Source organism: Ascidia mentula, chromosome 4 (assembly GCF_947561715.1).
Source record: "Ascidia mentula chromosome 4, kaAscMent1.1, whole genome shotgun sequence".
Classification (NCBI taxonomy): domain Eukaryota; kingdom Metazoa; phylum Chordata; class Ascidiacea; order Phlebobranchia; family Ascidiidae; genus Ascidia; species Ascidia mentula.
Genome location: NC_138569.1, coordinates 15,384,128 through 15,396,138, shown reverse-complemented (window position 1 = coordinate 15,396,138; position 12,011 = coordinate 15,384,128). Strand labels below are relative to the sequence as shown.

Here is a 12,011-nt window from a genome sequence, read left to right as displayed (position 1 = left end):
CAAAATAAATGTTTCTCTAGTTCGAAAGCTGTTTGTTTGGTGCGTTGTCAACGCTACGACACCTAACGGATTTGCAACAACTTTTGATTTTCCCGATTAACCTGTGTCACGGAATGATTCTTGCCTTTATATTTGGTGATTTTACAAGATCATATGTGTCCTGTATGTCAAGCGTTGTACAGGTAATTATTCTTTTTTGATAATGATGAGTTTTAATTCATTACAGTCATTGCAAATTTTAGGTAGGACTGGTAATGTCAGTCTTCGGTATAGCAGAGATCATGTCGAACTTTTGCTTTAATCGATTCGGGCCAAAACTTGGAAAAAATACTTTTGTGGTTGTCATGTTTACTTTCGAGTTTACGTTGCTTGTTTTCTGTTTGTTATGGAATCCTATCACAGACCTAGCATGGGTGTCCTATCTACTTGCATTCACACTTGGAATTTCTGATGGCCTGCGACATACTGTTTTAACAGGTTCGTATTCACATTTTCAGTTCCAAGAACAAGGTAACAAGTGATCAGGATTATTTTTGAGTTACGTACGTGCAGTATTTTAAGGGAAAGAGTGAAGCCTACAGCTGTTTAAGTCTTCTTACAAGCACCTGGTCTGCTTTAATGTATGTGTTAAGTCGTTTCATGTGTGTGTATATGAAGATTTGTATGCTTCTTGCTATGGTAGTAATTGGGGGTGTTTGCTACATTGTCGCTGAAATAAGATTTTCAAGAAGAAATTAACTTAAAAGATTGCGGTGACTACTTTAGTGTTTGAAATATGAGTGCCGAACTTGTGCAAACCATCAGGCTTTTATTACACTTTCTATCGTTGGCAAATACATACGATAAAAAAGGTCGTGTAGACTCAACATCGCCCTCAAGCGAATGCTTGCTTCCACTTTATTCAGCCAACGGGTGATACAAAGAGACTGTTTTTTTAACAATACTGTGCGGGTGGTTGGCACTCTGATCGTGATTCGTGCCCTGGACGTCCTGGGTTCAAACCCCGGTGTGTTGGGTTCCCTAAAACGAAACTAAGTTGACAGCACTACTAGCTAAATTTTGGGTTTACTTCTAACATAAAAAACATATTAATAAAATATTTGAACTCATAACCACGTTTTGCACATTCAGTCCATTTGTATGGTCGTTTGGTAATGTAAAGTAAAACAAAAACCACACTGATATTCTGAATGTATATACTTTGCTTAATCCGGACTGGACATGGATTGTCAGTAGAAGGCGAAGCCCCGTTGAATAAAGACAGAAATCGCCTAAATTGAACACGGCTGAGATTTTCTGATCCTATGAAATAGGTATTCCTTGAAAAAGGTGCGGTCACTGACTGTCAGCATTATGCCAACCTTTGCATTTTAGTAACTCAAATACGTACATTGAGTTTTAACCAAGCGTGTGTGGCTTTTGTACAGTGTACATAGGCACCTAGTTATGAGACCTTCTCCAATAAACTAAAGTTGTCGGACCACAAAGTGAAAGAAAATCACTCATGCGAGTCATGCCCAAAATTTTTTTCGTGGTGTTTTTTTCAAGGTCTCGGTCACAGTCACGCACAGTTGCGCCCAGTCTTCGCAAACGAATGTTAGAAGAAAACCAGTAGTTCTGTTTTATATTGTTTTCAGTTCAAAGGCTGTCGAACAGCACAAAGACATGGAAATATCTGCGACAGCAAAGAAGACATTTGTTCGACGACAAGCATATTGCCTTGGTATAACTGCTGCATTGATGTTTTCTGGCTTTGCCGGTGTACTTAGTCTACAGTCGTCTATTAACATTGTGGCCGAACTTGGAACCACCACTTTGGCTGTAGCTAAATCCACAACACTTGTATGGAACCTATTTTTTACATCGCCCATGTTAAATGCAATTGGTCCAAAAAAGTGCATTGTGATTGGAGATATTTTCTTTCTGGTTTACACATTTGCAAACATTTACCCTGGTAAGAGTTGTAAAGCTTTACGATGTTTAACGTTAGGTAGATCATTTAAATCAACGTTTTAATACACAACGCTGTATTTATTTGTTTGAAATGCGTTATGATTCTTTCTACCTTTTCGGACAACAAACTGTGTTGTTTTACCTTCACAACAGGTTATCAAACCCTTGTCCCCGCTTCGATATTACTTGGAATCGCCCAAGCTGTCACGTGGTCCAGTTTCCCCTTGTTCATTGGTCACTTCGGTAAACAATACGCTTTTGTCGCACGCAACGAAGCACCAAGTGAGGAAGGATCTGAAACCTGTGTGAAAAGCGAAGAGGATTACACATGTCAGCTCACCGCCATTATCTTTTCAATCGAATCTGTTCATTTGGTAAGCTTGGTTTACATTTCAGCGAATCCATGTGGATTTGACTTAGATACCTGTCCTGGTCGTATCAATATTGTGTCGTTAAAAATGTTACTGAAAAGAATAAATAATATAGTGAGTGGACTGAACAATACATTTTCCCATTGAATTGTACATGTATGATCAAATGCACCAGGTTTGGTCACTTCTTGATGGGGTGCCGAAAATTTATATGAGGCTACATAAAATAACGCCATGGGTGTATTCATGAGTATTTCAAGCAGGTCCGAATGTTTTGAACCATTTTTCATATTCAGATTAATTTTTGGTTGTTTGTGGTCTAGCTTAACGAATCATAAACGCCCTAATCTGCGCGGGTCATCATATGAATGACATATTACGCAAATGCGTTACTTTCGTGCAAAATATTTGGTGTTAATAATTTTATAGATGAAAGCCAAAGCTAAAATGCTGTTATACATTGGTAATAGTAAACGTTTCGAACACTAACTGCGTTCATCATCAGCACTACAATGAGTGCATGCAAGAAAAGCGTCGGGGTAATAAAGGACTGAGCAGGCAGAAGGGAAACAGCAGCAGCAACAACGCGCAACAAGCCAGAGGCATGTCGCGTGACAACAACATGGGAGCACAGCAGCGACGTCATCATTAACGATGTGTCAGGCCGCAGTACAGACCTAGATGTTGAATAGGTAAAGCGGTTTTGAGCTATCATCCACGTTCAGAGCTGGTTTGTGGTGTTGGATGTACAGTGTTTCCAGAATTAGCAATTTAGATTTTATATTACATGTGTGTAAAACTTTGGGCAAATTGAATTTAACCTATGATCCGAATTTTCCCACAGGTGGTTGCTGACCTCGCTTTCAGCTTTCGTAGAAGGATGATGCTCCTTCATGCGGGTGGCAAGGTTGCGCGTGGTCTCACCAATGTAAGTGGCCCCACAGGAGCAGGTGAGTTGGTACACAACATTACAGCGATGGAGAAGCTGTTGCTTGTCTTTAAAGTTGAAGAGTTTGGAGAGGGAAATGGTATCGTGGATCATGCGCAGTTTGATGGGAAGAAAGCTGCGTGTGTTAATGAATTTTCGTAATTCCTGACGTATGTAATAGTTTACAGGGCCAAGGAAGGGCAGTCGAAATACCAAGTACTTGGTTGGTGCTTGAGGAGGGGGGGTCGGTGGGCTCACGTTCACGGTAGTATACCGACAATTGAGGTAACGCCTAATGCAAGTGGAGATGAAATGGGATGGAAAGCCATTGTTAATGAGCATGCGAGAAATATTACAATACTCAGCATGCAATCCTTGGTAAGTGGAGCAGATCTTGTACGCTCTATGTAAAAGGCAATTGACTAGGTTTCGTTTATAGATGAAAGGCACGAAACTAGACCATTTGGTGTATAGGCCAGTGTGGGTAGGCTCTCTGTAAACGGAAGTGACAGGAGTTTTTTGATTTTTATCTACCAGTATGTCTAGAAATGGCAGAACCCCGTCTTGTTCGAGTTCCTTAGTGAATGAGATATTACAATGAACACTGTTGATGATGGAAAAGAACCCATCCATTGACTGCAGATTAGGGAAAACCAAGAAAAGGTCATCCACATATCTGAACAGGGCCAGTGGTTGTTGGGCTAAACTAGCCTTTTGCAGGGCTTTGTCTACAAGGTGATTCTCAGATATGTGGATGACCTTTTCTTGGTTTTCCCTGATCTGCAGTCAATGGATGGGTTCTTTTCCATCATCAACAGTGTTCATTGTAACATCTCATTCACTAAGGAACTCGAACAAGACGGGGTTCTGCCATTTCTAGACATACTGGTAGATAAAAATCAAAAAACTCCTGTCACTTCCGTTTACAGAAAGCCTACCCACACTGGCCTATACACCAAATGGTCTAGTTTCGTGCCTTTCATCTATAAACGAAACCTAGTCAATTGCCTTTTACATAGAGCGTACAAGAACTGCTCCACTTACCAAGGATTGCATGCTGAGTATTGTAATATTTCTCGCATGCTCATTAACAATGGCTTTCCATCCCATTTCATCTCCACTTGCATTAGGCGTTACCTGAATTGTCGGTATACTACCGTGAACGTGAGCCCACCGACCCCCCCTCCTCAAGCACCAACCAAGTACTTGGTATTTCGACTGCCCTTCCTTGGCCCTGTAAACTATTACATACGTCAGGAATTACGAAAATTCATTAACACACGCACCTTTCTTCCCATCAAACTGCGCATGATCCACGATACCATTTCCCTCTCCAAACTCTTCAACTTTAAAGACAAGCAACAGCTTCTCCATCGCTGTAATGTTGTGTACCAACTCACCTGCTCATATTGGGCCACTTACATTGGTGAGACCACGCGCAACCTTGCCACCCGCATGAAGGAGCATCATCCTTCTACGAAAGCTGAAAGCGAGGTCAGCAACCACCTGTGGGAAAATTCGGATCATCAGGTTAAATTCAATTTGTCCAAAGTTTTACACACCTGTAATATAAAATCTAAATTACTAATTCTGGAAACACTGTACATCCAACACCACAAACCAGCTCTGAACGTGGATGATAGCTCAAAACCGCTTTACCTATTCAACATCTAGGTCCGTACTGCGGCCTGACACATCGTTAATGATGACGTCGCTGCTGTGCTCCCATGTTGTTGTCACGCGACATGCCTCTGGCTTGTTGCGCGTTGTTGCTGCTGCTGTTTCCCTTCTGCCTCTTTCTTGCATGCACTCATTGTAGTACTGAGGATGAACGCAGTTAGTGTTCGAAACGTTTACTATTACCAATGTATAACAGCATTTTAGCTTTGGCTTTCATCTTCAAAGCGTTACTTTCCTTTTCGCAACCAGTTTAACAACGACAAGGCGTTTTACACTGAGGTAACCGCACTGTAACAACTTGATGTGTTTGGTAACAATGCTACTTATTTGGAAAGTATGGCAAACGAGATGCGGTTTTCAGTGAATGTTTCCGTTTATTTTGCCAAAAATCCCAACAAAAGTGATTTTGTCGGCTATTTAGCCAAAAAGATCATTGTAAGTCACTGCATAGCCGCACGGATGAGACATATTAGGTTGAAACCGTGGCCCTGTTTGCAGCTCACTAACCAAAGTACTTTTGTGTGACACCGTTGCTAACGAGGGTAAAAACATGTATATTTCCTTTAAAAGTTGCCGAGGTTACCCTACGTAAGTTTGAAGAACTGCTGAAAGTCGTGCTTCAGTCCATACGCGCAAGAATGTTCGAGTTCAACAAACACAAATTGTTACATCGTTTAATTATCGTAGACAAGCCTCTGTTACGCGGTTGGGAGCTGTCATTTATGCTGTGCTTATACGAGAAACACTTTGCATCCAACACCACAAACCATTACATAACATAGATAAAAGCTTCAAACCGTATATGTCCTCACTGCAGCTTGACACATCTGAAATGGTGACGTCATTGCCGAAATTTCCTGCTGTAGCTGGTGTCACGTGATGTGGCTCTTGCGTGTCGTTATGTTTTGCCGTTCAGTTGCATGCCTGCCTCTGCGTTCTCTTGGTTGCACTGAAGATAGACGCAGTCGTGTTCGAAACGTTTGCACATAATGTATAGCAGCATATTAGCTTTGGCGTTTTTGTTTGTAATCATCAACTCTACAACAAACTTTCGATTTTATTCACTCGGCGCGTTAATTTTTTAGGTTTCCGCACATGTGCGCTAAGAGAAAAGGGTTGAGACATACCCAGGTAGTTTTAAAGCGAATACGGCTCACCTCTGCACCCCCTTACTTTTTAACTGGCGTCTATGTGTATGATTGTAAACAGCATCGTTATTAAACAGATTATTTAATAGTGGGTATACAGCCACTAATACCACATTTGTTGTTAAACACGCACCATACTTTATAACATGGATACTTACAACCACAATAAATGTCATTGGCATTTGTAGGTATTTGGAAATCTGGCGTCCTATGGCATTTTGAAAATATTTCAGTCACATGAAGAGGTTTCGTGGAGGTGAGAACAAAATTACCAACATCCATTTTCAACATCCTAAAATACACGCTTTTGTCTTAGTGGCAATTCTACTCAAGCAACATTGAATACCTCGACGTTGCAACACGACTCCCAGTCGTCTTGCGGTTCATCACAATGTAGTTTTAAGGAAATCAACAATGCAACTTCAAGCGATTTGAACAAATATCAGATACAAAGTTGGGAGGCAAGAATTTTCCTGTTTCTTTGTTACGCATCACTGCAAGTTATTGCGATGGTTACTCATGCGTGTCTCTTGCAAGACCCTAGTAACTACAACTGGAGCGATTCTGGCACCGAAGAAATTAACGTAAACGACGAAGTCAACCTGATCGCAATCGAGCAAGAAAGTCCCAGTTCAAACCAGGACGGTGCAACCATTGGGAACTCGACATCGAATCAAGTAGGTTGTGACCTTGGCTATTAAGTTATGCGCACATAATAAATGTTTCTCTAGTTCGGAAACTGTTTGTTTGGTGCGTTGTCAACGCTACGACACCTAACGGATATGCAACAACTTTTGCTTCTCCCGATAAACCTTTGTCATGGAATGATTCTTGCCTTTATATTTGGTGATTTTACAAGATCATATGTGTCCTGTATGTCAAGCGTTGTACAGGTAATTATTCTTTTTTGATAATGATGAGTTTTAATTCATTACAGTCATTGCAAATTTTAGGTCGGACTGGTAATGTCAGTCTTCGGTCTAGCAGAGATCATGTCGAACTTTTGCTTTAATCGATTCGGGCCAAAACTTGGAAAAAATGCTTTTGTGCTTATCATGTTTACTTTCGAGTTTACGTTGCTTGTTTTCTGTTTGTTATGGAATCCTACCACAGACCTAGCATGGGTGTCCTATCTACTTGCATTCACATTTGGAATTCCTGATGGCCTGCGACATACTGTTTTAACAGGTTCGTATTCACATTTTCAGTTCGGTGAACAAGTTAACAAGTGATCAAGTTTACTTTTCAGTTACGTACGTGCAGTATTTTAAGGGAAAGAGTGAAGCCTACAGCTGTTTAAGTCTTCTAACAAGCGCCGGGGCAGCTTTAATGTATGTGTTAAGTCGTTTCATGTGTGTGTATATGAAGATTTCAATGCTTCTTGCTATGTTAATAATTGGGGGTGTTTGCTACATTGTCGCTGAAAGAAGATTTTCAAGAAGAAATTGACTTTAGAAATTGCGGTGACTACTTAAGTGTTTAAAATTTGAGTGTCGAATTTTTGAAAATCATCAGGTTTTATTGCACTTTGTATCATTTGTAAATACATACCATAAAAAAGGTCGTGTTGACTCAACATCGCTCTCAAGCGAATGCTTGCTTCCACTTTATTCAGCCAACGGGTGACAGAAAGAAACTGTTTTTCAACAATGCTGTGCGTGTAATTGGCAGCATTGGTCAAAACCCCGGTTTGGTCACAAAGAAATACCTGATCGCGATTCCTGGCCAGGAATATCCAGGGTTCGACGCAACGAAGCACCAAGTGAGGAAGGATCTGAAACCTGTGCGAAAAGCGAAGAGGATTACACATGTCAGCTCACCGCCATTATCTTTTCCATTGAATCCGTTCATTTGGTAAGCTTGGTTTACATTTCAGCGAATCGATATGGATTTGACTTAGATACCTGTCCTGGTCGCATCAATATTGTGTCATTAAAAATGTTACTGAAAGGAATAAATAATATAGTAAGTGAACTGAACAATACATTTTCCATTGAATTGTACATGTATTATCAAAGGCGCCAGGTTTGGTCACTTCTTAATGGAGTGCCGAAAATTTTTTGGGGCTACATAAAATAACGTCATGAGTGCATTCATGAGTTTTTTAAGTATGTCCGAATGTTTTAAACCTTTTTTTTACTTTTAGATAAAGTTTTCGTTGTTTGTGGTCTAGCTTAACGAATCACAAACGCCCTAGTCTGCGCGAGTCATCATATGAATGACATATTGCGCAAATGCGTTACTTTCCTTTTTGCAACAATTTTAACAACGACAAGGGGTTTTACACTGAGGTAACCGCACTGTAACAACTTGATGTGTTTGGTAACAATACTACTTATTTGGAAACTATGGCAAACGAGATGCGGGTTTTTGGTGAATGTTTCCGTTTATTTTGCCAAAAATCCCAACAAAAGTGATTTTGTCGGCTATTTAGCCAAACAGATCATTTTAAGTCACAGCTGCACGGATGAGACATATTAGGTTGAAACAGATTATTTGATGTTGGTATACAGCCACTAATACCACATTTGTTGTTAAACACTAACCATACTTTATAACATGGATACTTACAACCACAATAAATGTTATTGGCATTTGTAGGTATTTGGAAAACTGGCATCCTATGGTATTATGAAAATATTTCAGTCACATGAAGAGGTTTCGTGGAGGTGAGAACAAAATTACCAACATCTGTCTTTAACATCCAAAAATACACGGTTTTGTCTTAGTGGCAATTCTACTCAAGCAACATTGAATACCTCGACATTGCAACAAGACTCTCTTGCAAGACCCTAGTAACCACAACTGGAGCGATTCTGGCACCGAAGAAATTAACGTAAACGAGGAAGTTAACCTGATCGCAATCAAGCAAGAAAGTCCCAGTTCAAACCAGGACGGTGCAACCATTGGGAACTCGACATCGAATCAAGTAGGTTGTGACCTTGGCTATTAAGTTATGCGCAGATAATAAACGTTTCTCTAGTTCGGAAACTGTTTGTTTGGTGCGTTGTCAACGCTACGACACCTAACGGATTTGCAACAACTTTTGCTTCTCCCAATTAACATGTGTCACGGAATGATCCTTGCCTTTATATTTGGTGACTTTCGAGATCATATGTGTCCTGTATATCAAGCGTTGTACAGGTAATTATTCTATTGAGGAAATGATGAGTTTTAATTCATTGCAGTCATTGTAAATTTTAGGTAGGACTGGTAATGTCAGTCTTCGGTCTAACGGAAATCCTGACGAACCTTTGCTTTAATCGATTCGGGCCAAGACTTGGCAAAAATACTTTTGTGCTTATCATGTTTACTTTGGAGTTAACGTTGCTTGTTTTCTGTTTGTTATGGAATCCTACCACAGACCTAGCATGGGTGTCCTATCTACTTGCATTCACACTTGGAATTTCTGATGGCCTACGACAAACTGTTTTAACAGGTTCGTATTCACATCTTCAATGCCATGAACAAATTAATAAAAAAAATTTGTTCAGTTACGTACGTGCAGTATTTTAAGGAAAATAGTGAAGCCTGCAGCTGTTATAGTCTTCTAGCAAGCGCCGGGTCAGTTTTAATGTATGTGTTAAGTCGTTTCACGTGTGTGTATATGAAGATTTCTGTTCTTATTTCCATGTTACTAATTGGTGGTCTTTGCTACATTGTCGCTGAAAAGATTTTCAAGAAAAAATTGACTTCAGAGATTGCTGTGCCCACTTAAGTGTTTAAAATATGAGTGTAAACAAACCATCAGGCTTTCGTGCTACCAAGATATTTGAAAATTTAAAGTTAATAATTCTTGTATTTATATTCTTGTTTTTATTACGATTTGTATCGTTTGCAAATACATACAATTCAAAAGATCGTTTTGACTCAACATCGCCCTCAAGCGAATGCTTGCTTCCACTTTATTTAGCCGACGGGTGATAGAAAGATACTGTTTTTCAACAATGCTGTGCGTGTGATTGGCAGCATTAGTCAAAACCCCGGTTTGGTCACAAAGAAATACCTGATCGGGATTCCTGGCCAGTAGTATCCAAGGTTCGATTCCCTGTGTGGTCAAAAAATGAAGGACCATAATTTTTTGTGATCTACTGTATGTTGTTTTAGCTTCTGTGTTTAGGTACTTAAGAAAATAAAGTACCTCAATTTACAAGCAAACAATGGTTGTCTTGGCTCTTTCTAACATTGGTTAACCCCCTAAACTTGCCCGCACCGGCAGCCCTCTATCTTGGAACCTGATACAATAGAAGGGGTGGACAACGTAGTTTGGGGAAGAGTTACTTGAGAAAACCAACAAATATCAGCAAATTATTTTGTCGTCAGGTTGGTATTATGCAATATATAATACTGGTGCATTACAATGGGTAAAATAAATTGCATCACATGCAATGGGTAACCGTTGAAAAAGATGCGGTCACTAACTGTTAGCAGTATGCCAACCTTTGCATTTTAGTAACTTAAATACGGACATTGAGTTTTAACAAAGCGTATGTAGCTTTTGTACAGTGTATACAGGCACCTAGTTATGAGATCTCCTCCAATAAACTAAAGTTGTCGGGGAATAAACCAAAAGAAAATCACTCATGCGAGTCAGGCTCGAATATTTTACGTTGAAGTTTTTTTGCGGTTTCGATCACAGTCACGCACAGTCGCGCACAATCTTTGCATACGAATGTTAGAAGAAAACTAGTAGATCTGGTTTTTATTATTTTCAGTTCAAAGGCTGCTGAACAGAACAAAGACATGGAAATATCTGCGACAGTAAAGAAGACATTTGTTCGACGACAAGCATATTGTACAGCTGAAAGTCGTGCTTCAATCCATACGCTCACGAATGCTCGAGTTCAACTAACACAAATTGTTACCTCGCTTAAATATCGTAGATAAGCCTCTGATAGCGCGGTTTGGAACTGTCAGCTATGCTGTGCTTATACGAGAAACACTTTACATCCAACACCACAAACCATCACTTAACATAGATGAAAGATTCAAACCGCTTTACCTTTTCAACATATATGTCCTCACTGCAGGTCGATACATCTAAAATGGTGACGTCATTGCCAAGACATCCAGCTGTAGCTGGTGTCACGTGATGTGGCTCTGGCATGTGGTTATGTTTTGCCGTTCAGTTGCATGCCTGCCCCAGCGTTCTCTTGGTTGCACTGATGATGAATGCAGTCATGTTCGAAACGTTTGCACATAATGTATAGCAGCATATTAGGTTTGGCGTTTTCTTCGAAATCATCAACTCTACAAAAATTTACGGTTTTATTCACTCGGCGCGTTAATTTATTAGGTTGCCGCACATGTGCGCTTAGTAAAAAGGAGTGCGCCCCCAGTTCCGTTAATTTCAAACCGAGTATCTCTCACCCCCACAACCCTGCACTTTTTGACTGGCGCCCATGTGTATCATTGTAAACAGCATCGTTATTAAACAGATTATTTGATAGTGGGTATACAGCCTCTAATACAACATTTGTTGTTAAACACTAACCATACTTTATAACATGGATACTTACAACCACAATATATGTTATTGGCATTTGTAGGTATTTGGAAATCTGGCGTCCTATGGTATTTTGAAAATATTTCAGTCACATGAAGAGGTTTCGTGGAGGTGAGAACAAAATTACCAACATCTGTTTTCAACATCCTAAAAAACGCTTTTGTCTTAGTGGCAATTCTACTCAAGCAACATTGAATACCTCGACGTTGCAACAAGACTCCCAGTCGTCTTGCGGTTCATCACAATGTAGTTTTGAGGAAATCAACAATGTAACTTCAAGCGATTTGAGCAAATATCAGATACAAAGTTGGGAGGCAAGAATTTTCCTGTTTCTTGGTTACGCATCACTGCAAGTTATTGCGATGGGTATTCATGGGTGTCTCTTGCAAGACCCTAGTAACTACAACTGGAGCGATTCTGGCACC

At 40.0% G+C, this 12,011-nt stretch overlaps 1 protein-coding gene across 2 annotated transcripts; it reads left to right on the top strand.

Moving 5' to 3' along the window:
- The first annotated feature begins 1,591 nt into the window (after positions 1-1,591).
- LOC145897625 (protein unc-93 homolog A-like) lies at positions 1,592-7,637 on the top strand. Of its 2 annotated transcripts, none has more exons than XM_082985999.1 (7): positions 1,592-1,954; positions 2,107-2,327; positions 6,269-6,336; positions 6,397-6,757; positions 6,812-6,973; positions 7,034-7,268; positions 7,330-7,637. In XM_082985999.1, exons 1-7 carry the CDS (start codon positions 1,666-1,668, stop codon positions 7,527-7,529), a joined length of 1,536 nt encoding a protein of 511 aa, XP_082842125.1. In that variant the 5' UTR covers positions 1,592-1,665; the 3' UTR covers positions 7,530-7,637. The 2 variants fall into 2 exon arrangements, with proteins under 2 accessions (XP_082842125.1, XP_082842124.1); XM_082985998.1 differs by having other exon boundaries at positions 7,318-7,637.
- Positions 7,638-12,011: the final 4,374 nt, after the last annotated feature.